Source organism: Rattus norvegicus, chromosome 1, assembly GCF_036323735.1.
Source record: "Rattus norvegicus strain BN/NHsdMcwi chromosome 1, GRCr8, whole genome shotgun sequence".
NCBI lineage: Eukaryota > Metazoa > Chordata > Mammalia > Rodentia > Muridae > Rattus > Rattus norvegicus.
In genome coordinates this window covers 214,686,033-214,710,855 of record NC_086019.1, presented here as the reverse complement: position 1 = coordinate 214,710,855, position 24,823 = coordinate 214,686,033, and the positions used below count along the sequence as shown (strand labels likewise).

General features: G+C 39.2%; 1 protein-coding gene across 6 annotated transcripts in view; it reads left to right on the top strand.

Moving 5' to 3' along the window:
- Ust5r (integral membrane transport protein UST5r) overlaps positions 1 to 24,823 on the top strand; it is a 75,853-nt gene that overhangs the window by 5,169 nt on the left and 45,861 nt on the right. For 3 of the 6 annotated variants that reach the window (NM_134380.2, XM_039089458.2, XM_039089572.2), the window contains 3 exons: positions 2,314 to 2,468; positions 2,559 to 2,727; positions 7,062 to 7,185. In NM_134380.2, coding sequence (NP_599207.2) covers positions 2,314 to 2,468; positions 2,559 to 2,727; positions 7,062 to 7,185 — 448 coding nt within the window. Of the gene's footprint in view, positions 1 to 2,313; positions 2,469 to 2,558; positions 2,728 to 7,061; positions 7,186 to 7,990; positions 8,297 to 24,823 lie in introns of those variants that run through there. The other 3 variants (XM_063276288.1, XM_039089530.2, XM_039089501.2) reach the window with 3 other exon arrangements.

Sequence of the window (24,823 nt, the reverse complement as noted above, 5' to 3'; positions counted from 1 at the left end):
CAGAGGTTCAGTCCATTATTATCATGGCAGGAAGCATGCCAGTGTACAGGAAGACATGATGCTAGAGAAGGAGCTAAGAATTCTATATCTTGATCCAAAGACAGGCAGAAAGATATTATCTTCTGCAGGCAGCCAGAAAGAGGCTCTCTTTCACACTGAGTGGATCTTAGCATTGAGGCCTCAAAGCCTACACCCACAGGACATACTTCCTACAACAAGGCCACAACACTCCAACAAGACCATACCTCCTAATAGTGCCTTATTCAACCTGAAACACATAAACTATATGCTTAGGTGGGTGGAATTTTACCCTGGCATCACACATCCTTTAATCATTTTATTTTCTTAAACTCAAAATTCAACTCCATTCCACTTCTTGGTGCCTGTTTAATACTTGAATCATACATTTTGTACTTTTTCTTTCTCAGCTTATGTATTTCATCTAAATGCTCTTCATAAATTTGAAATTTAGTAACAGAAATTATACCAGGGTCTTTTGAATTTTCTTTGCTAATACAATGAATCTAAATCTCTTTACTTTAGCCTCAGGTGGACTCTTTGAACCAGTGCAAAAACCACCCACATTTTCCACTAAAATATGAGAAAACAATCTCTAGGCAACACACTAACATTATTGTCCTCTGAAATCCCTTGAGCCAGGTTTTCACAGTTCAAATCATTCTCAGCAACAATGTCTTCCATATTCCTACTAGGCCTATTTAACACAGCTTAGGACGTTCCACTGATTTCCAAAATCCAACATCCCCAAATTCACAGTCCTCTAAAAAAAGCATGGTCAGGCCTGTCATAGCATTACCCCACTCCTGGTACCAACTTCCGTCTTAGAGTTTTACTGCTGTGAAGAGACACCACGACCAAGGCAATTCTTATAAAGGACAGCATTTAATTGTGACTAGATTACAGTTTCAGACATTGAATCCTTTATCATCATAGCAGGAAGCATGGAAGTGTCCAGATAGACATGGTGCTAGAGAAGGAAATGAGAGTTCTATATATTGATCCAAAGACATGCAGAAAGAGAATGTCTTCTGCAGTTAGCCAGGAGGAAACTTTATTACACAATGGGAAGATCTTGAGCATTGAAAACCTAAAATCACACCCCATAGAGAATGCATTTATAAATACATTCCTCCAGCAAGGCTGTATCTATTCTAACAAGCCCAAACCTCCTAATAGTGCCACTTCCTACGGTCCAAGCATATTCAAACCACCACAGTACTCATGAGATATAATGTATAATTGATGCTATGATATAAGTTGATGAAAGCTACAAATAACATGTAAGTTTTCCAGTTCCCATTTGTCAGCACAGTTGCTCCTATAACGTCTGTACAAATGATTTGTTCAATTTTACAGAAAGTATTGCATTTTTAGTGTTCTGAGGAACTCAAAATTTTGTTTTCCTGTTTTTAATCACCCTTCCTTGTTCCTCATTCTCAGTGTTGCTCATGTCTCTGAAACTTTCTAGAAGTCTCTTGCCCTGCATCATGATTGCCTTATAGCCTACACTGCAAAGTGGAATCGGAATTTCAAGGTCAATATGTTCAAATTCAGCACACATAGCTTTTGCAAAGGCACACATCAACTATTCCATTGATATTATTTTAGCCACAATCTCTGCAGTACTAAACATCTAAGTGCTGGCTTAGAAACCTAATTTTACAAGGACTATATGTGTTTTGTACTATGCTCACCTGTCCACCAAAAGTTCATGTGTTTGAAAACTTTGTACTTTAGCTAATGAAGGTGTTTTGGGAGGACACAGAACATTTGGCAATGGAGTTTTCTTATGGGAATTGGGTTGCTTACATACATATTGTGGGAAATACCTATTTGAAATGTGGTATGATAACCATTTATTAGTTTAGCCTCTGAATGAGTCATCTATCTCATGCTCAATGGCACCATACAACACAATTTCCATGCTTTATTCACTGTGTATCTGATGGTATTCTACAAAATATGTCTTTTCTCCCTTAAGTAGCTTTTAAGAAGTATCTTGTCTTATCAAAGAAACAAATCAATATTAAATATGCTAAGTACATTATGTGGTATATAATTTATGATATATTATAATACCAACATAGTATTTTATTAGATGACATGAGTTAATAAAATTGCTGGTTAGGAATTAAGAAAAATATTGTTTATGTATTTATAAAAATGAAAATAATCTTTTGAGTTCATGCACTCTCTGTTATTTACAATTCCTTATTATTTAGAATTATAGCTGTCTTGAAGTTTCAAGCAAACTGAATTCTTCTCATAATCTAATTTCTCCCTTTTTCTCAGGTTTGGGAGGAAGTTCGTTTTAAAATGTGCTTTATTACAAATGGCCATCACTGAAACCTGTGTAGGTTTTGCTTCCAACTTCTTCATTTATTGCTCATTAAGATTCCTGGCAGGAATGACTTTTGAACCCATTCTAGTAAATAGTAACTTGCTCAGTAAGTCAAAGATTTTGAAATGGAACATTGTTCAAACTTTGGTTTTGACCTTGCAAAACCCTTTGGAGTTAATATAACTTTTTCTTTCAGTGTTTGAATGGACAAGCCATAAATTTCTAGCCATGATGTCAGTGATTGCACCTTGTGCTGGTAGCTTTGGAAGCATGATATTGGCAGGCCTGGCTTTTCAATTTCAAAACTGGCACCACCTCCAGCTGGCAATGTCTGTACCAATTTTCTTCTTCCTTATACTCACAAGGTATGAGCTTTCTTTCTGATTCTGTGTAATGGAAATCTGTGAAGATAATGAACAGGAATAAGGACATAAGAAATGCATTTCCTTTAGTCTACATATGACAGTGTGTACTCCTCTTTGAATTTATGGGTCAGGACGACAAGGACGACTGTCAGATAAAACCGAGGGGACTGATTTCTGCATAAACTTGAGCTAAACAAATAATTTTATAAAATCAGACATAAGTGTAACAAGAGCTTCTGGTACATTGAAAAGGATTCACTTCTTATAATAAATTGTGTTTAACTGCAAATTCTGTATTTCACTAATTAATTGGAAGAGATATTATATATCTCTTCATATTATGATTAAACCTTTAATATTAAAGTATATTCAAATAATTGGATATTTTATCCTAATAGAAAAAAATTATACTATTTTATAGTTAAGTGCTATATGCAGAGTTTAAGTTTTTTGGTAGGAAAAACAAAACAAAACAAAACATACAAAACAAAATGATAGTACCAAGGAATGCAGAATAAATATTTTTTCTTCCTGCCTGTCCTTATGTGATAGTTATTCTCTACTTGACTACATCTGTAATGAACTACAATTCATAAATGATAAGCGAACCTGTGAGAGATTACTTTTGCTAGTTTTGAAGTGGGTGAATCCGTTTGTAGTCTAGACCTTTGAAGTAGGAAGACACATATCTTTGATTTGTATCTTGAGGAAAGAAGACACTTTTAATCTGGGCTATACCTTCTGCTAGAAACCTACAAAAGAGCATAGAAGAAGAAAGCTTTTGCTTTTTGTCTGCTTGCCCTCACATTGCTAGCACAACTATTCTTGGAATTGGAGACTAATTCTTTGGGATTTCAGAATATACAGAAGACCAGGTTTTAGGAGTGAGCAACAAGTAGATTCTTGGACTTTCCATGCACAGCTAGTCATTGTTGGATTAGCTTGATAGCATCCTGTAAATCATTAAAATAAATCCAATATATATGTATATATACATAGATGTATATGTACATGTATACATAAATATAATATGCTCATTTATTTATTTGAAATGGTAGAGCAGCAATTCTTTTTAAAACCAAATACTCCACCATGGTAAGGCCCTAAAGGTATGTCCATCATTAATCCTTAAAAACACAAGTTTGTGAGAGGGGCACCAGCTCATTTGTAGAGTTTTGTTGTCATACTTTTTCTTTTGCCAGATAATAGGGTTGGAGATGCTGTTGGTTAATTAGATGAATTAAATAAAATATGTTTAATTGGACTCCTGAGGTGGCAGATGCCAGGGGTTAGCAACTGATTCACCAAAGACAAGGTGATTGTATTTTTTGCAATGGAAAGTATGGTGGTTGGAATAGGTATGGCCCTCACATGTAGCTGCTGTATTACAAATGCTAATTATGTTCCCAAAAACTGTTTGCACAAGTGTCTGCATGCATCTTTGGGATACTGCCCCAAGTTGGTTCTGACTATTAAATCAAGATACCAATAGCTTCTAGCTGGAGAGGAAAAACAGAGGCAGGATTTTAGGCTTTCCCAGGCTTGGGACCAGAAGGAGAAAAGGAAGGAGATAGGCCATGCTGAGCAGAGTGTGTGGACAAAGGAAAGAGAGAAGCTTTAATGGGGTAGAAAAGCAAGGAGATCACCCCAGGCTCTGGGCTAAGAAAGTATGGCCCAGAGGGTGCCATAAGTGGGTCTGGGGTGCCTAAGATAGAAAATAGAATTAAATTCTATGTAATTATATAGAGTTACATAATTAATACCTCAGGATTAACAACACGGAGGTTAGGCAGTGGACCAGCTCTTCTGCTGTTTAAGATGTACTAAAAAAGGGTCTGAGTGTGTCTTTCTTTTGGGAACATATGCTGGGAAGGTTCTGAGATATTTTAATCCTTCCACCTCTTAAAACCCACCCAAATGTCAATCACTTGCCAATATAATGTCTCTCTGACTTCTACTCTATCTCCCTGTCCTCAGGGTGAACTTCTCTTGGCCACATGCTCTTGATCCAGCCTATCTGATGGAAATATCCTCCTCTTCTTGTTTTTTATTTCCTCCCTTCTGGTCTCTTTTAAGACCCCTCATTTGATTCTAAGCTCCTCCTTCCTATCTTTCTGCCCAGTCATATGTCCCTGTCATTTATTGACCAATCATATATTAATGGGGAGAATTCATTACAGTACATTGGTTAATACAGTGCCCTAATATTAGGTTTCATTCTGGTCTGGGGCACAGTATTCAGGTACTGAATACACAACACACAAGATGAACCCCAACAGTATTCCTTTCCTTACCTCCTTTTAAAAGACTTAACAATTACTATCACAGCGTCATCAGAATATGACTCTATAGGGTGACCACAGACTTAATACAGAGAGACGAGTTTATACAGACAAGTACAAAGACTCATCTGCCACTCCCTTTTTTTATCCACACAGTCTATCATTATTATTATGTGTCAGGAGCCATCTAGGAAAAGCTAAGGCTAGCAGATGGCCTTTCTAGAGGTGGCCCACTTTTTTGCATGGACTAAAATGGGTAATCTCTGAAAGAGACTTTATCTCAGGATTGCTTCTTGCAACTGATAAGCCTTTCCTGTCATTATTAAATTAACATAACAACTCATAGGAATTAGCCAACCCTATTGAGCTGATTTCCTGCACATCAAAATAAAGATTAACTTTCATGAATTAATGCTGTTTTGACAAATTAATGACCTTATAGAGTTCCTGTTTGGTTCAAATAATCTTAGAAAGAAAGTTTTAAGGGATGATTTTAGTTGTTTTGCTAAAAAGATGTAATAAATTTAGACTCAAGAATAGAATGTGCTCACTCATAGTAGCAAGTAAAGACTACATAATAAGAAATACAATGAGCTTTCAAGATTACACTACAAAGGCAAATTTGTGTTCAAGGTAAAACATTCATTCTAAGTTGGATCCAAGGATGAATCTACAGGTGTGCTCTATGATAGGACAAGGTTATATGAAACTATTGCTTTGAACTTATAATGAGCTTATAGAATGAAACACTGCTTACAACTTAAAATTAGCATCATTTTGTATCTCCCATTTTGTGTAAAATTTTATGAGGTAATTTTCTGAAGAACTTTTGTCTAGAACATATAAAAATGCCAGGGAAAAGAAAGAAATGTGGTTGCTTGGTGGACTCTGCCCTTTCAATCCATCCATCCATCCAAATGTATATGTCTGGATATATATATATATATATATATATATATATATATATATATATACATGTAAGCATGCACAAATACTTATGGAGTTGATTGAGACAGATAGTTGGGCCAACTAAAAGGTGTACAAATGAATGTATGTGTATCTGTGCATATTTCTCAGTATAAAGGATTCTAAAACTTTTTTATTTGTGATGTTTTATATATTAGCTAATTCTTTTACACACAGAGAACTTTTGTCTATAAAAAAATCTGAAAGCATGAAATAAAAGTTGATACAGTAATTTTCAACTTTTTCAGGTTTGTGTTTCCTTGTGTGAATGACTCTTTCTTTCCACTCTGGTTCACAAAGACTTAACTAGCTTCACCAGTGAGGGGCTCCTGGTTGCCTGGCCAGAGAAGGGAGCACTAGCAAGAAATCCTTAACTTATTCCCCTGCAGCAGGTGTTAATTTGTCTGAAGCCATTGACTTCTGGCTACAGAATAATGAATCAAGGAGAATAAATATTATTTATACTAAGCAACCTTTACTTTCACAAAACCAGGTTTTCCCCTCACAAAACCAGGTTTTCCCCTCAACCTTTGCTCCACCACAATCAGTTGCCATCCAGAGAGAAGCAGTGCTGGGACAAGCTCCCAGTGCTTATGCAGCTGCTTCCATCATGTAAATGAGAAGCAGGAGCAGGTTTACCCGGCTTGCATGGCCAGAAGTCAGCAACTGATTAGATGAAGTTAGGAATTTGGATGATATAATTAGTATATAATATTTATACAATGTTTCTAATTTAGAAAAAAGAACACATTGTTAAACAACAATTTCTATACCCTAAAGAAGTTAGTATATGTCTGTGGAAGCATCGCTAATAGTCTAGTTCCATGAACCATACTACAAATGTATATCTAGTATAGGGAGACAGATCCCCACTGGGGATCTCGGTATGCATTTCAAAAGTGAAGTAAATTATGTGGCTGAAACATTCCTAACTTTTAATGAAGGCATTAGATAACAAAAGATTATAGAGATTGTTATATCAGAATGTTGTATGTATTCAGTTAAAGAACAAAATTTCAAAGGTTAAATTTTGTATGGAAAATGACTTCATAAGGATTGTTTCTACCTCCAACATCTTCTTGACAGGTGGCTGTCAGAGTCAGCTCGGTGGCTCATTGTGACCAACAAACCCCAGAAGGGCTTAAAGGAACTTAGAAAAGTTGCACACATGAATGGAATGAAGAATTCTGGAGACAACCTAACCATGGAGGTGAGGATAATGGATGATGGTGATGACATAAAGGAAATAGAAGCTTCGATGTGCATGAGTTAGTGCCCAAGGTGCACACTGCTTACGATTTTCATTCTAAAGACTAAAACCACTAATTTCATTCCTTTGTTTCTTGAATTCAGTTTATAATAGTCTTCTTATAGGATTTCATTCACAAAGTAACTGTTTAAGTGGAATGCTCGTGATATATACTGGTGTGCTACATTTAATATGTTTAGTTAACATAGTTTGATAGTTTTCATTTTATTCTTCATTAAACTTACAGTACCCTATAGAGCATGAGAGGAACATAGAATGAATGACAGGGGATAAAAATGAGTCTTTTCTTCTTCTCAACAAATCCCCAACTACTTTCTGTCTGTCTGTATGTCTCTTATTTTTTGGCGAACTAATAAGATAAATTAAGATTTCTTACAGAAGCATGTACCAGGAACCAAATTATAGGAGCATGGACAATATACAAGGGGCTGTATTGAGACTTAATACAACTCTCCCTTATCCAGAGCAATCGTTAATCATCCATCCTTTCTCAAGATGGTGAAATTTTACTCACTGAATTTTGGGTAGGTCTGGTGGAGATTACCAGAGCTGTTGAGAGTACAAAGCCCATGCCATGCCTAGAATACAGCATTGCATACCACCTCGTAGCAGACCTTAGACCTTATATTATCTCAGAACTCTGTTTCACATGGTCCCTGATCCTTGGAAATAGTGCTGTATACATATAGATTATGACTTAATCATTTAATAATCATTTAATTTAATAATCACTTATTTTCTGAAGAATGGACAGTTTCAGCTTTGTAGTAGCATTCTCAAACTCTGGAAAGAAACTTCTCTGATCAAAACTGAAAACAGGACACCCGCGGATCCCGGCCCGCAGCAGCTCTCTGCTCCCAGACCCGGTGAGAGAGAGACCCAACCGCCTGGTCGGGTGGGCACTCCTGAGACTGCAGAGCAGAAGAGACCACCAACACTGCTCACCCCTGCCCACATCCCTGGCCCAAGAGGAAACTGTATAAGGCCTCTGGGCTCCCGTGGGGGAGGGCCCAGGAGCGGCAGGACACCGGCCTGAGACACCGCCGGAACCTGAAGTAAACAGACCGGATAAACAGTTCTCTGCACCCAAATCCCGTGGGAGGGAGAGCTAAACCTTCAGAGAGGCAGACAAGCCTGGGAAACCAGAAGAGACTGCTCCCTGCACACACATCTCGGACGCCAGAGGAAAAAGCTAAAGACCATCTGGAACCCTGGTGCACTGAAGCTCCCGGAAGGGGCGGCACAGGTCTTCCTGGTTGCTGCCACTGCAGAGAGCCCCTGGGCAGCACCCCACGAGCGAACCTGAGCCTCGGGACCACAGGTAAGACCAAATTTTCTGCTGCAAGAAAGCTGCCTGGTGAACTCAAGACACAGGCCCACAGGAACAGCTGAAGACCTGTAGAGAGGAAAAACTACACGCCTGAAAGCAGAACACACTGTCCCCATAACTGACTGAAAGAGAGGAAAACAGGTCTACAGCACTCCTGACACACAGGCTTATAGGACAGTCTAGCCACTGTCAGAAATAGCAGAACAAAGTAACACTAGAGATAATCTGATGGCGAGAGGCAAGCGCAGGAACCCAAGCAACAGAAACCAAGACTACATGCCATCATCGGAGCCCAATTCTCCCACCAAAACAAACATGGAATATCCAAATACACCAGAAAAGCAAGATCTAGTTTCAAAATCATATTTCATCATGATGCTGGAGGACTTCAAGAAAGACATGAACACACTTAGGGAAACACAGGAAAACATTAATAAACAAGTAGAAGCCTACAGAGAGGAATCGCAAAAATCCCTGAAAGAATTCCAGGAAAACACAATCAAACAGTTGAAGGAATTAAAATGGAAATAGAAGCAATCAAGAAAGAACACATGGAAACAACCCTGGATATAGAAAACCAAAAGAAGAGACAAGGAGCTGTAGATACAAGCTTCACCAACAGAATACAAGAGATGGAAGAGAGAATCTCAGGAGCAGAAGATTCCATAGAAATCATTGACTCAACTGTCAAAGATAATGTAAAGCGGAAAAAGCTACTGGTCCAAAACATACAGGAAATCCAGGACTCAATGAGAAGATCAAACCTAAGGATAATAGGTATAGAAGAGAGTGAAGACTCCCAGCTCAAAGGACCAGTAAATATCTTCAACAAAATCATAGAAGAAAAGTTCCCTAACCTAAAAAAAGAGATACCCATAGACATACAAGAAGCCTACAGAACTCCAAATAGATTGGACCAGAAAAGAAACACCTCCCGTCACATAATTGTCAAAACACCAAACGCACAAAATAAAGAAAGAATATTAAAAGCAGTAAGGGAAAAAGGTCAAGTAACATATAAAGGGAGACCTATCAGAATCACACCAGACTTCTCGCCAGAAACTATGAGGGCCAGAAGATCCTGGACTGATGTCATACAGACCCTAAGAGAACACAAATGCCAGCCCAGGTTACTGTATCCTGCAAAACTCTCAATTAACATTGATGGAGAGACCAAGATATTCCATGACAAAACCAAATTTACACAATATCTTTCTACAAATCCAGCACTACAAAGGATGATAAATGGTAAAGCCCACCATAAGGAGGCAAGCTATACCCTAGAAGAAGCAAGAAACTAATCGTCTTGGCAACAAAACAAAGAGAATGAAAGCACACAAACATAACCTCACATCCAAATATGAATATAACGGGAAGCAATAATCACTATTCCTTAATATCTCTCAATATCAATGGCCTCAACTCCCCAATAAAAAGACATAGATTAACAAACTGGATACGCAACGAGGACCCTGCATTCTGCTGCCTACAGGAAACACACCTCAGAGACAAAGACAGACACTACCTCAGAGTGAAAGGCTGGAAAACAACTTTCCAAGCAAATGGTCAGAAGAAGCAAGCTGGAGTAGCCATTCTAATATCAAATAAAATCAATTTCCAACTAAAAGTCATCAAAAAAGATAAGGAAGGACACTTCATATTCATCAAAGGAAAAATCCACCAAGATGAACTCTCAATCCTAAATATCTATGCCCCAAATACAAGGGCACCTACATACGTAAAAGAAACCTTACTAAAGCTCAAAACACACATTGCACCTCACACAATAATAGTGGGAGATTTCAACACCCCACTCTCATCAATGGACAGATCATGGAAACAGAAATTAAACAGTGATGTCGACAGACTAAGAGAAGTCATGAGCCAAATGGACTTAACGGATATTTATAGAACATTCTATCCTAAAGCAAAAGGATATACCTTCTTCTCAGCTCCTCATGGTACTTTCTCCAAAATTGACCATATAATTGGTCAAAAAACGGGCCTCAACAGGTACAGAAAGATAGAAATAATCCCATGCGTGCTATCGGACCACCACGGCCTAAAACTGGTCTTCAATAACAATAAGGGAAGAATGCCCACATATACGTGGAAATTGAACAATGCTCTACTCAATGATAACCTGGTCAAGGAAGAAATAAAGAAAGAAATTAAAAACTTTTTAGAATTTAATGAAAATGAAGATACAACATACTCAAACTTATGGGACACAATGAAAGCTGTGCTAAGAGGAAAACTCATAGCTCTGAGTGCCTGCAGAAAGAAACAGGAAAGAGCATATGACAGCAGCTTGACAGCACACCTAAAAGCTCTAGAACAAAAAGAAGCAAATACACCCAGGAGGAGTAGAAGGCAGGAAATAATCAAACTCAGAGCTGAAATCAACCAAGTAGAAACAAAAAGGACCATAGAAAGAATCAACAGAACCAAAAGTTGGTTCTTTGAGAAAATCAACAAGATAGATAAACCCTTAGCCAGACTAACGAGAGGACACAGAGAGTGCGTCCAAATTAACAAAATCAGAAATGAAAAGGGAGACATAACTACAGATTCAGAGGAAATTCAAAAAATCATCAGATCTTACGATAAAAACCTATATTCAACAAAATTTGAAAATCTTCACGAAATGGACAATTTCCTAGACAGATACCAGGTATCGAAGTTAAATCAGGAACAGATAAACCAGTTAAACAACCCCATAACTCCTAAGGAAATAGAAGCAGTCATTAAAGGTCTCCCAACCAAAAAGAGCCCAGGTCCAGACGGGTTTAGTGCAGAATTCTATCAAACCTTCATAGAAGACCTCATACCAAAATTATCCAAACTATTCCACAAAATTGAAACAGATGGAGCCCTACCGAATTCCTTCTACGAAGCCACAATTACTCTTATACCTAAACCACACAAAGACCCAACAAAGAAAGAGAACTTCAGACCAATTTCCCTTATGAATATCGACGCAAAAATACTCAATAAAATTCTGGCAAACCGAATCCAAGAGCACATCAAAACAATCATCCACCATGATCAAGTAGGCTTCATCCCAGGCATGCAGGGATGGTTTAATATACGGAAAACCATCAACGTGATCCATTATATAAACAAACTGAAAGAACAGAACCACATGATCATTTCATTAGATGCTGAAAAAGCATTTGACAAAATTCAACACCCCTTCATGATAAAAGTCCTGGAAAGAATAGGAATTCAAGGCCCATACCTAAACATAGTAAAAGCCATATACAGCAAACCACTTGCTAACATTAAACTAAATGGAGAGAAACTTGAAGCAATCCCACTAAAATCAGGGACTAGACAAGGCTGCCCACTCTCTCCCTACTTATTCAATATAGTTCTTGAAGTTCTAGCCAGAACAATCAGACAACAAAAGGAGATCAAAGGGATACAGATCGGAAAAGAAGAGGTCAAAATATCACTATTTGCAGATGACATGATAGTATATTTAAGTGATCCCAAAAGTTCCACCAGAGAACTACTAAAGCTGATAAACAACTTCAGCAAAGTGGCTGGGTATAAAATTAACTCAAATAAATCAGTTGCCTTCCTCTATACAAAAGAGAAACAAGCCGAGAAAGAAATTAGGGAAACGACACCCTTCATAATAGACCCAAATAATATAAAGTACCTCGGTGTGACTTTAACCAAGCAAGTAAAAGATCTGTACAATAAGAACTTCAAGACACTGAGGAAAGAAATTGAAGAAGACCTCAGAAGATGGAAAGATCTCCCATGCTCATGGATTGGCAGGATTAATATAGTAAAAATGGCCATTTTACCAAAAGCAATCTACAGATTCAATGCAATCCCCATCAAAATACCAATCCAATTCTTCAAAGAGTTAGACAGAACAATTTGCAAATTCATCTGGAATAACAAAAAACCCAGGATAGCTAAAGCTATCCTCAACAATAAAAGGACTTCAGGGAGAATCACTATCCCTGAACTCAAGCAGTATTACAGAGCAATAGTGATAAAAACTGCATGGTATTGGTACAGAGACAGACAGATAGACCAATGGAATAGAATTGAAGACCCAGAAATGAACCCACACACCTATGGTCACTTGATTTTTGACAAAGGAGCCAAAACCATCCAATGGAAAAAAGATAGCATTTTCAGCAAATGGTGCTGGTTCAACTGGAGGGCAACATGTAGAAGAATGCAGATCGATCCATGCTTATCACCCTGTACAAAGCTTAAGTCCAAGTGGATCAAGGACCTCCACATCAAACCAGACACACTCAAACTAATAGAAGAAAAACTAGGGAAGCATCTGGAACACATGGGCACTGGAAAAAATTTCCTGAACAAAACACCAATGGCTTATGCTCTAAGATCAAGAATCGTCAAATGGGATCTCATAAAACTGCAAAGCTTCTGTAAGGCAAAGGACACTGTGGTTAGGACAAAACGGCAACCAACAGATTGGGAAAAGATCTTTACCAATCCTACAACAGATAGAGGCCTTATATCCAAAATATACAAAGAACTCAAGAAGTTAGACTGCAGGGAAACAAATAACCCTATTAAAAATGGGGTTCAGAGCTAAACAAAGAATTCACAGCTGAGGAATGCCGAATGGCTGAGAAACACCTAAAGAAATGTTCAACATCTTTAGTCATAAGGGAAATGCAAATCAAAACAACCCTGAGATTTCACCTCACACCAGTGAGAATGGCTAAGATCAAAAACTCAGGTGACAGCAGATGCTGGCGAGGATGTGGAGAAAGAGGAACACTCCTCCATTGTTGGTGGGATTGCAGACTGGTAAAACCATTCTGGAAATCAGTCTGGAGGTTCCTCAGAAAATTGGACATTGAACTGCCTGAGGATCCAGCTATACCTCTCTTGGGCATATACCCAAACGATGCCTCAACATATAAAAGAGACACGTGCTCCACTATGTTCATCGCAGCCTTATTTATAATAGCCAGAAAATGGAAAGAACCCAGATGCCCTTCAACAGAGGAATGGATACAGAAAATGTGGTACATCTACACAATGGAATATTACTCAGCTATCAAAAACAACGCCTTTACGAAATTCTTAGGCAAATGGTTGGAACTGGAAAATATCATCCTGAGTGAGCTAACCCAATCACAGAAAGACATACATGGTATGCACTCATTGATAAGTGGCTATTAGCCCAAATGCTTGAATTACCCTAGATCCCTAGAACAAACGAAACTCAAGACGGATGATCAAAATGTGAATGCTTCACTCCTTCTTTAAATGAGGAAAAAGAATACCCTTGGCAGGGAAGGGAGAGGCAAAGATTAAAACAGAGACTGAAGGAACACCCATTCAGAGCCTGCCCCACATTTGGCCCATACATATACAGCCACCCAATTAGACAAGATGGATGAAGCAAAGAAGTGCAGACCGACAGGAGCCGGATGTAGATCGCTCCTGAGAGACACAGCCAGAATACAGCAAATACAGAGGCGAATACCAGCAGCAAACCACTGAACTGAGAATAGAACCCCCGTTGAAGGAATCAGAGAAAGAACTGGAAGAGCTTGAAGGGGCTCGAGACCCCATATGGACAACAATGCCAAGCAACCAGAGCTTCCAGGGACTAAGCCACTACCTAAAGACTATACATGGACTGACCCTGGACTCTGACCCCATAGGTAGCATTGAATATCCTAGTAAGAGCACCAGTGGAAGGGGAAGCCCTGGGTCCTGCTAAGACTGAACCCCCAGTGAACTAGTCTATGGGGGGAAGTCGGCAATGGGGGGAGGGTTGGGAGTGTAAGGAAGGGGAGGGGGGAGGGGGATGTTTGCCCGGAAACCGGGAAAGGGAATAACACTCGAAATGTATATAAGAAATACTCAAGTTAATAAAAAAAAAACAAAAAAACTGAAAACAGCATTAATATATGGGCATTAACAAAATCATTAGAAAGCAAGTCAACTTACACTTAATCTCCATATAGATAGATAAATGAGTTAGCCCTACTATTATGACTCAAGAGTCCATTGTTGAATAAAATGATGTAGAGTATTGTCTATCAGCGGCCTGCATAATAGCTTTCAGTGCAGTGAGACTAAGAACCAGAGAATAAGACTCCACGTTACTTCTAGCATGGTGTTTATTAAGTCCAACAACCAGAAATTGTTGTGTATTCAGCAACTGGCTCTTAACATTCTATTTGGAAATTACTTGTATATGTGCGATCACTAATAGTAATTGTAAAGTATAAAAAAACTTCAATCACTGCCTGATGATTCTCAGACGTGCCTACAGGGACTTATATATGTTAACTTAGATTTGTGGAATGACAGAATGGTTATCCGGATTAGTAAAATTGATGAGAAACGACCACCTTAAAGGAAGACTACATTGTTCCCTGTGCTTGTGTACTGAGATACGTAAGAAGAGGAAGCTAGCTGAGAATAATATTCAATTCTCTCTTCTTCCATGCATATACAATGCAACTATCTTCCTTTTCAAATTCCTATAAGGTAACATTCTCACTGGAAATTACTACACAATTGGTGTATGTGCCAAAATAAGATTCTTCTTCAAAGATGATTTGTAAGACTTCCTTACCACACCAACAGAAACATTAACTAGTAAAAAAAGTGGAATAGGGGATGTGGTCTTTGTAATGATAAAGTTCATATTCACTCTCAATGCCTTTATGATTGTTGAGGGAGGGATGTAGAAATATTAGAAACTCTGTAGTGAAAAGCCCATGAGAACCTCGCTAATCCTGGCCCACAGCTCCCTGCTCCCAAACCCCATGGGAGAGAGAGTTCACCACCGAGACAGGTGGGCACTCCTGAGACTGCAGAGCAGGAGAGACCACCAATACTGCCCACCCCTGCCCACATCCCTGGTCCAAGAGGAAACGGTGTAGGGGCTCTGGGAACAGGAAGACAGGGGCACTCAAGCGGCAGGTCCCCAGTGGTCCAGACACCACTCAAATCTGAAGAACCCAGGCAACAGCTCCCTGCACCCAAATCCCGTGGGAGGGAGAGCTAAACCTTCAGACAGACACGCCTGGGAAGCCAGAAGAGACTACACTCTGCCCACATTTCTGACTCCAGAGTAAAACACCTAATGCCATCTGGGACCCCTGTGCACAGGGGCCCAGGAAAAGGCAGGGCAGGCCCTTCTGGTTGCTGCCCTCACAGAGAGCTCAAACAGAGACCCCCAGGAGCAACGTGAGCCCTGGGACCAGAGGTAAGACCAACTTTTCTGTTCCAAGTTACCTGCCTGGTGGACTCAGGACACACGCCCACAGGAACAGCTGAAAACCAGTAAACAGGAAAGACTACATGCCTGAAAGCAGAACACTCTGTTCCCACAACTGGCTGAAAGAAAACAGGAAAACAGTTCTATAGCACTCTTGACACACAGGCCTATAGGACGGTCTAGCCACTGTCAGAAATAGCAGAACAAAGAAACACCAGAGACAGCCTGATGGCAAGAGGCAAGCACAGGAACCCAAGCAACAGAAACCAAGACTACATGGCATCATCAGAGCCCAATTCTCCCACCAAAGCAAACACTGATTATCCAAACACACCAGAAAAGCAAGATCTTGATTTTAAATCACATATGATCATGATGATGAAGGACTTCAAGAAAGACATAAAGAACTCCCTTAGAGAAATGCAGGAAAACATAAATAAACAAGTAGAAGCCTATACAGAGGAATCACAAAAATCCCTGAAAGAATTCCAGGAAAACACACTCAAACAGGTGAAGGAATTAAAAATGGAAATAGAAGCAATGAAGAAAGCACAAAGGGAAGCAACCCTGGATATAGAAAACCAAAGAAGAGACAAGGAGCCATAGATACAAGAATCACAAACAGAATACAAGAGATGGAAGAGAAAATCTCAGGAGCAGGAGATTCCATAGAAATCATCGACACAGGGTTGGGGATTTAGCTCAGTGGTAGAGCACTTGCCTAGCAAGCACAAGGCCCTAGGTTCGACCCCCAGCTCCGAAAAAAAAATCATCGACACAACTGTCAAAGATAATGTAAAATGGAAAAAGGTACTGGTCCAAAATATAAAAGGAAATCCAGGACTCCATGAGAAGATCAAACCTAAGGAAAATAGGTATAGAAGAGAGTGAAGACACCCAGTTCAAAGGACCAGTAAATATCTTCAACAAAATCATAGAAGAAAACTTCCCTAACCTAAAGAAAGGGATGCCCATAAACATACAAGAAGCCTACAGAACTCCAAATAGATTAGACCAGAAAAGAAACTCCTCCCGTCACATAATAATCAAAAGAACAAAAGCACAAAAAAGGAAAGAATATTGAAAGCAGTAAGGGAAAAAGGTCAAGTAACATATAAAGGCAGACCTATCAGAATCACACCAGACTTCTCACCAGAGACTATGAAAGCCAGAAGATCCTGGACAGATGTCATATAGACCTTAAGAGAACACAAATGCCAGCCCAGGTTACTGTATCCAGCAAAACTCTCAATTAACATAGATGGAGAAACCACGATGTTCCATGACAAAACCAAATTTACATAATATCTTTCTACAAATCCAGCCCTACAAAGGATAATAAATGGTAAAGTGCAACATAAGGAGGTAAGCTACACCCTAGAAAAAGCAAGAAACTAACTGTCTTGGCAACAAAACAAAGAGAAGAAAAGTACACAAACATAATCTCACATCCAAATACGAATACAACAGGAAGCAAAAATCACTATTCCTTAATATCTCTCAATATCAATGGACTCAATACTCCAATAAAAAGACACAGATTAACAAACTGGATATGCAATGAGGACACTGCATTCTGCTGCCTACAGGAAACACACCTCAGAGACAAAGACAGACACTACCTCAGAGTGAAAGCCTGGAAAACAACTTTCGAAGCAAGTGGTCTGAAAAAGCAAGCTGGAGTAGCCATTCTAATATTGAATAAATTTGATTTTCAATTAAAAGTCATCAAAAAAGATAAGGAAGGACACTTCATATTCATCACAGGAAAAATCCACCAAGATGAACTCTCAATCCTAAATATCTATGCTCCAAATACAAGGGCACCTACATACATAAAAGAAACCTTACTAAAGCTCAAAGCACACATTGCACCTCACACAACAATAATAGAAGATTTCAACACCCTACTCTCATCAATGGGCAGATCATGGAAACATCAATTAAACAGAAACATAGACAGGATAAGAGAAGTCATGAATGAAATGGACTTAACAGATATTTATAGAACATTCTATCCTAAAACAAAAGGATATACCTTCTTCTCACCACCTCATGGTACTTTCTCCAAAATTGAGCATATAATTGGTCATAAAACAGGCCGCAATAGATACAGAAAGATAGAAATAATCCCATGCGTCCTATCACACTGCCACGGGTTAAAGCTGGTCTACAATAACAATAAGGGAAGAATGTCCAGATATACTTGGAAGTTGAACAATGCTCTACTCAGTGATAACCTGGTCAAGGAAGAAATAATGAAAGAAATTAAAGACTTCTTAGAATTTAATGAAAATGAAGGTACAACATACCCAAACTTATGGGACACAATGAAAACTGTGCTAAGAAGAAAACTCATAGCTCTGAGCGCCTGCAGAAAGAAACAGAACAGAGCATATATCAGCAGCTTGACAAAACACCTGAACGCTCTACAACAAAAAGAAGCAAATACACCCAGGAGGAGTAGAAGGCAGGAAATAATCAAACTCAAAGCTGAAATCAATCAAGTAGAAACAAAAAAGACTATACAAAAATCAACAGAACCAAAACCTGGTTCTTTGAGATAATAAACAAGATAGATAAACCCTTAGCCAGACTAACGAGAGGACACAGAGAGTGTGTCCAAATTAACAAAATCAGAAATGAAAAGGAAGACGTAACTACAGAATCAGAGGAAATTAAAAAAGTCATCAGATCCTACTACAAAAGCCTATATTCAACAAAACTTGAAAATCTGCAGGAAATGGACAATTTCCTAGACAGATACCAGGTACCAAAGTTAAATAAGGAACAGATAAACCGTTTAAACAACCCCATAACTCAGAAAGAAATAGAAGCAGTCATTAAAGGTCTCTCAACCAAAAAAACCAGGTCCAGATGGGTTTGGTGCAGAATTCTATCAGACCTTCATAGAGGAGCTCATGGCAATACTATCCAAACTATTCCACAAAATTGAAACAGATGGAGCACTACAGAATTCCTTCTATGAAGCCACAATTACTCTTATACCTAAACCACACATAGACCCAACAAACAAAGAGAACTTCAGACCATTTCCCTCATGAATATTGATGCAAAAATACTCAATAAAATTCTTGCAAACAGAATCCAAGGGCACATCCAAACAGTCATCCATCATGATCTAATAGGCTTCATGGCAGACATGAAGGGATGGTTTAATATACGGAAAACCATCAACGGATTCCACAATATAAACAATCTGAAAAATAAAAACCACATGCTCATTTCCTTAGAAGCTGAGAAAGCATTTGACAAAATTCAACACCCCTTCATGATAAAAGTCCTGGAAAGAATAGGAATTCAAGGCCCATACCTAAACATAGTAGAAGCCATATACAGCAAACCAGTAGCTAATATTAAACTAAATGGAGAGAAACATGAAGCAATCCCACTAAAATCAGGGACTAGACAAGGCTGCCCACTCTCTCCCTACTCATTCAATATAGTTCTTGAAGTTCTAGCGAGAGCAATCAGACAACAAAAGGAGATTAAAGTGATACAGATTGGAAAAGAAGAAGTCAAAATATCACTATTTGTAGATGATATGATAGTATATTTAAGTGGTCCCAAAAGTTCCACCAGAGAACTACTAAACCTGATAAACACTTTCAGCAAAGTGACTGTGTATAAAATTAACTCAAATAAATCAGTAGCCTTCCTCTACACAAAAGAGAAAAAAGCCAAGAAAGAAATTAGGGAAATGACACCCTTCATTATAGTCACAAATAATATAAAATACCTCGGAGTGACTTTAAACAAGCAAGGAAAAATATGTATGATAAGAACTTCAAGCCTCTGAAGAAAGAAATTGAAGATCTCCCATGCTCATGGATTGGCAGGATTAATATAGTAAAAAGGGCCATTTTACCAAAAGCAATCTACAGATTCAATGCAATCTCCATCAAAATACCAATCCAATTCTTCAGAGAGTTAGACAGAACAATTTGCAAATTCATCTGGAATAACAAAAAACCTAGGATAGCTTAAACTATCCTCAACAATAAAAGATCTTTTGGGGGAATCACTATCCCTGAACTCAGGAGTATTACAGAGCAATAGTGATAAAAACTGCATGGTATTGGTACAGAGACAAACAGATAGACCAGTGGAATAGAATTGAAGACCCAGAAATGAACCCACATACCTATGGTCTGTTGATTTTTGACAAGGGATCCAAAACCATCCAATGGAAAAAGATAGCATTTTCAGCACATGGTGCTGGTTCAACTGGAGGTCAGCATGTAGAAGAATGCAGATCGATCCATACTTTTCACCCCATACAAAGCTTAAGTCCAAGTGGATCGAGGAACTCCACATCAAAACAGATACACTCAAACTTATAGAAGAAAAAGTGGGGAAGAATCTTGAACACGTGGGCACTGGAGAAAACTTCTTGAACAAAACACCAATGGCTTATGCTCTAAGATCAAGAATCCACAAATGGGATCTCATAAAACTGCAAAGCTTCTGTAAGGCAAAGGACACTGTTGTTAGGACAAAACGGAAACCAACAGATTGGGAAAAGATCTTTACCAATCCTATAATCGATAGAGGGCTCATATCTAAAATATACAAAGAATTCATGAAGTTAGACTGCAGGGAGACAAATAACCCTATTTAAAAATGGGTTTCAGAGCTAAACAAAGAATTCACAGCTGAGGAATGCCGAATGGCTGAGAAACACCTAAAGAAATGTTCAACATCTTTTGTCATAAGGGAAATGCAAATCAAAACAACCCTGAGATTTCACTTCATACCAGTGAGAATGGCTAAGATCAAAAACTCAGGTGACAGCAGATGTTGGCGAGGATGTGGTGAAAGAGGAACACTCCTCCATTGTTGGTGGGATTGCAGACTGGTACAACCATTCTGGAAATCAGTCTGGAGGTTCCTCAGAAAATTGGACATTGAACTGCCTGAGGATCCAGCTATACCTCTCTTGGGCATATACCCAAAAGATGCCCCAACATATATCAAAGACACATGCTCTGAATGTTCATAGCAGCCTTATTTATAATAGTTAGAAGCTGGAAAGTACCCAGATGCCCTTCAATAGAGGAATGGATACAGAAAATGTGGTACATCTACACAATAGAATATTACTCAGCTATCAAAAACAATGACTTTATGAAATTCATAGGCAAATGTAGGCAACTGGAAAATATCATCCTGAGTGAGGTAACCCAATCATAGAAAAACACACATGGTATGCACTCTTTGATAAGTGGATATTAGTCCAAATACTCGAATTCGCCTAGATGCAGAGAACACCTGAAACTTAAGAAGGATGACCAAAATGCGAATGCTAAACTCCTTCTTTAAAAGGGGAACAAGAATACCCTTGGGAGGGAATAGGGAGGGAAAGTTTAGAACAGAGGCAGAAGGAACACCCATTCAGTGCCTGCCCCACATGTGGCCCATACATATATAGCCACCAAACTAGATAAGATGGATGAAGCAAAGAAGTGCAGGCTGACTGGAACTGGATGTAGATCTGTCCTCAGAGACACAGCCAGAATACAGCAAATACATAGCGACTGCCATCATTAAACCACTGAACTGAGAATGGGACCCCGATTGAAGGAACTTAGAAAGGACTGAAAGAGCTTGAAGGGGCTTGAGAACCTATATGAACAACAATGCCAACCAACCATAGCTTCCAGGGACTAAGCCTCTACCCAAAGATTATACATGGACTGACCCTGGGCTCCAACCTCATAGATAGCAATGAATGGCCTAGTAAGAGCACCATTGGATTGGGAAGCCCTTGGTTCTCCCAAGTCTGATCCCCCAGTGAATGTGATTGTTGGGGCGAGGGCAGTAATGGGGGGAGGATGGGGAGGGGAACACCCATAGATAAGGAGATTAGGGGGATGTTGGCCAGGAAATCGGGTAAGGGAATAACAATGGAAATGTAAATAAGAAATACCCAAGTTAATAAAGATAAAAAAAACGAAAAGCCCTTGAATACTGTAAATATAGCTCAAGGAGCCAGTCAAGTGCCTCTTAGGAAATGAAAATGATGGACTAAGCACAGACAGTGGAGATAGAAGCCATGAATTTCCAGAGATCTCAGAGACTGTATCAACAATTACATTTGAATTCTTTAGTGTGAAATTTGGCCCACAACCTGGCCTCAATCTTTTGACACCAAATCAAATTTAACATGAAAATAATGACCTAATTTGTTTTGTGGAGTATATTTTATAATGGGTATGTATAGTGATCATAGTATCACCACTCGTACTGCATTTTGTCTGGATCTACAGTAGAAAGAAAATAAAAAAGGAGACAGAAAGTCATAAGAATGTCTAGTTTGCCGAAGAGGAGTGATCAAACAAGTAAAGTTTGCAGCCAAGGCATTAGCTAAGAGTTTGCTTGGCCTGCAGTGAGACATCATGCTCTACACCAGACAGAAGGAAAACAGCCAGGAGTGCAAGAGTCCAGTCATCAAATGATCTAATTTGTGAAAATGCAGAAAACTTCTAAAAGGAAGGAGCTTGAACTGAGGCCAAGGGCCTCAATTCAAGGGAATCCATGTACCAGGAAAACAATTGCCCTGGAAATAGTTATCATGGGGATTAATAAATGGAAGGTAATAGAATTGTGGTTCTTTAGGGCCAGACTCCACTTTGAGCAGCTAACAGAATGTGAGTCTGTGACCACACAGTACTGGTCTTGCAAACATGGAACCAGTCTGATCCAGTCTTTAGCAGCAGCAGAGGCCTTAAGTTGTGTGGCAGGGCAGGAGGCTCTGGTAGCATTCCCTCAGAGAGCATTGCATAAATCTGTGAACTTGAATACCCCTTGCTGAACAGAGATTCCTGGAGGCTGAAGATGCTAGAACCACAGGATGTCTGTTGCAGAACACTGCACTCATGACATAGAGCTGTCTCGAGAAAAAAGTTATATGTGGTCAAAACAATATAGCTAGAGAAGTAGACTACCTAATGCTTTAGAACCAGGACATTCTGTTTTGAGCCACAGACTGAAAACGTGGAACTTGGGTTGAGAAGTCTCATGTCAACTTGAAACACACAATAGTGGTATCTTGGAAGAGGGAACTTTACTTGAGAAAATTGCTCCCTAAGATCTGGCTTTAAGGCAATTTCTTTTTCTTTTTTTTTTCTTTTTTGTTTGTTTTTTGTTTCATTTTTTGTTGTACTGTTATTATTTTAAATTTTTATTATTTTATGTATTTATATGCCCCTGTGTATTCCCTGCCCCCCCCCCCCCCGCCCACAGATCTTTATTCCATTCCTCCTCCCACTTGCCTCCAAAGGGTGCTCTCATGCCACCAGACCTCCCATTTCCAAGGCTTCAACTTACTTCAGGATTAAGCCTTCTCCCACTAAGGCCTGACAAGACAGACTTCTGACTTGCCCTTTTATGCTCTTCATAGGTGGGTCAGACTCTGGGAGTCCCCTAGGGTCTGAGTAACTTGACACTGCTGATGTTCCTATGTGGTTGCTCTCCCCTTCAGCTTCTTCAATCCTTCCCCTAATTCAACCACAGCAGTCTCCAACTTCAGGCCAGTGCCTGGGTGTAAGTGTCTGCTCCTGTCTCCGTCAGCTGCTGGTAGGGCCTCTAAGAGGACAACCATGCCAAGCTCTCATCTGTAAACAAGTCATAGCATCAGTAATTGTGTCAGGCCTTGGGGCCTTCCCATGAGATGGATCCAAGTTGGGCAGTCACTGGACCACCTTTCCTTCAGTCTCTTCTCCATTTTTGTTCTTGCAGCTCTTCTAGGCAGGAACAGTTCTGGGTCAGAATATTTGGCTGTGGATTAGTAGTACTGTCCCTCTGCTTGAGACCCTGTCTATCTACTGTAGTTGAACTCTTCCATTTCCCTCTCCCCAATGTTGGGAATTGTGACCAAGGTCACCCCACTGAGTCCTTAGAATCTCTCACATCCCATGTTTCTGGTACTTCCTAGAGTGTCTTCCTCCTCCCACCCCAATGCTGCTTATCTCAGTTTATTCTCTTAGACATCTGGCCTTCTCTCCTGTCATCCCCTCAGACGCTTTTCCCCTTTCCCCTCCCTCTTTCTCCCTCCTCCCACTCAGTTCCCTGCCTCCATTTATCTCCCTTAATTATTTCCTTCCCCCTTCAAAGTGGAATTGAAGCATTCTCACTTGGGCCTCTCTAATTGTTATATACTTCTTATGGTCTGTGGGTTGTATCCTCATTATTCTGAATGTTTTGGCTAATATCTACTTAACAGTGAGCATATAACACTTAGGTCCTTCTGGGTATGAGTTATCTCACTCAGAATGATATTTTCTAGTTTCATTCATTTGTCTGCAAAATTCATGATATCCTCATTCTTAGTAGCTGAATAGTATCCCACTGTGTAAATGAACCAAATTATCTGTATTCATTCTTCCATTGAGGGACATCTGTGTTGTTTCCAGCTCCTGGGTATTAAAATGAACTTGGTGGAGCATGTGTCCTTGGGGGAATGGTGGGGAATCTTTTAGGTATGAGCCCAAAAAGGGTATAGCTGGATCTTCAGGCAGAAGTATTTCCAATTTTCTGAGGAACCTCCAGATTGATTTCCAAAGTGATTATGCCATCTTTCAATCCACCAGCAATAAAGGAATGTTCCTCTTTCCCCACAACTTTACCAGCATGTGCTGTCACTTGAGCTTTTTTTCTTAGTCATCTTGATTGTTGTAAGGTAAAATTGAAGAATCGTGGTTTTTTGCTTGTTTATTTTGTTTTGTTTTGCATTTCTCTGATGACTAAGGACTTTGAACATTTCTTTATGTGTATCCAAGCCATTTGGGATTCTTCCATTGTGAATTCTCTGTTTAGCTCTGTACCCAATTTTCTTATTAAGGTTATTTGGTGTCATGAGTTCTTTGTATATTCTGAATATTACCACTCTATCAGATGTAGGGTTAGTGAAGTTTTTTCCCAATATATTCTCCTTCCATCTAGTGGCTGATTTATCTAATTGATGGTGGGTTTTGCCCTAC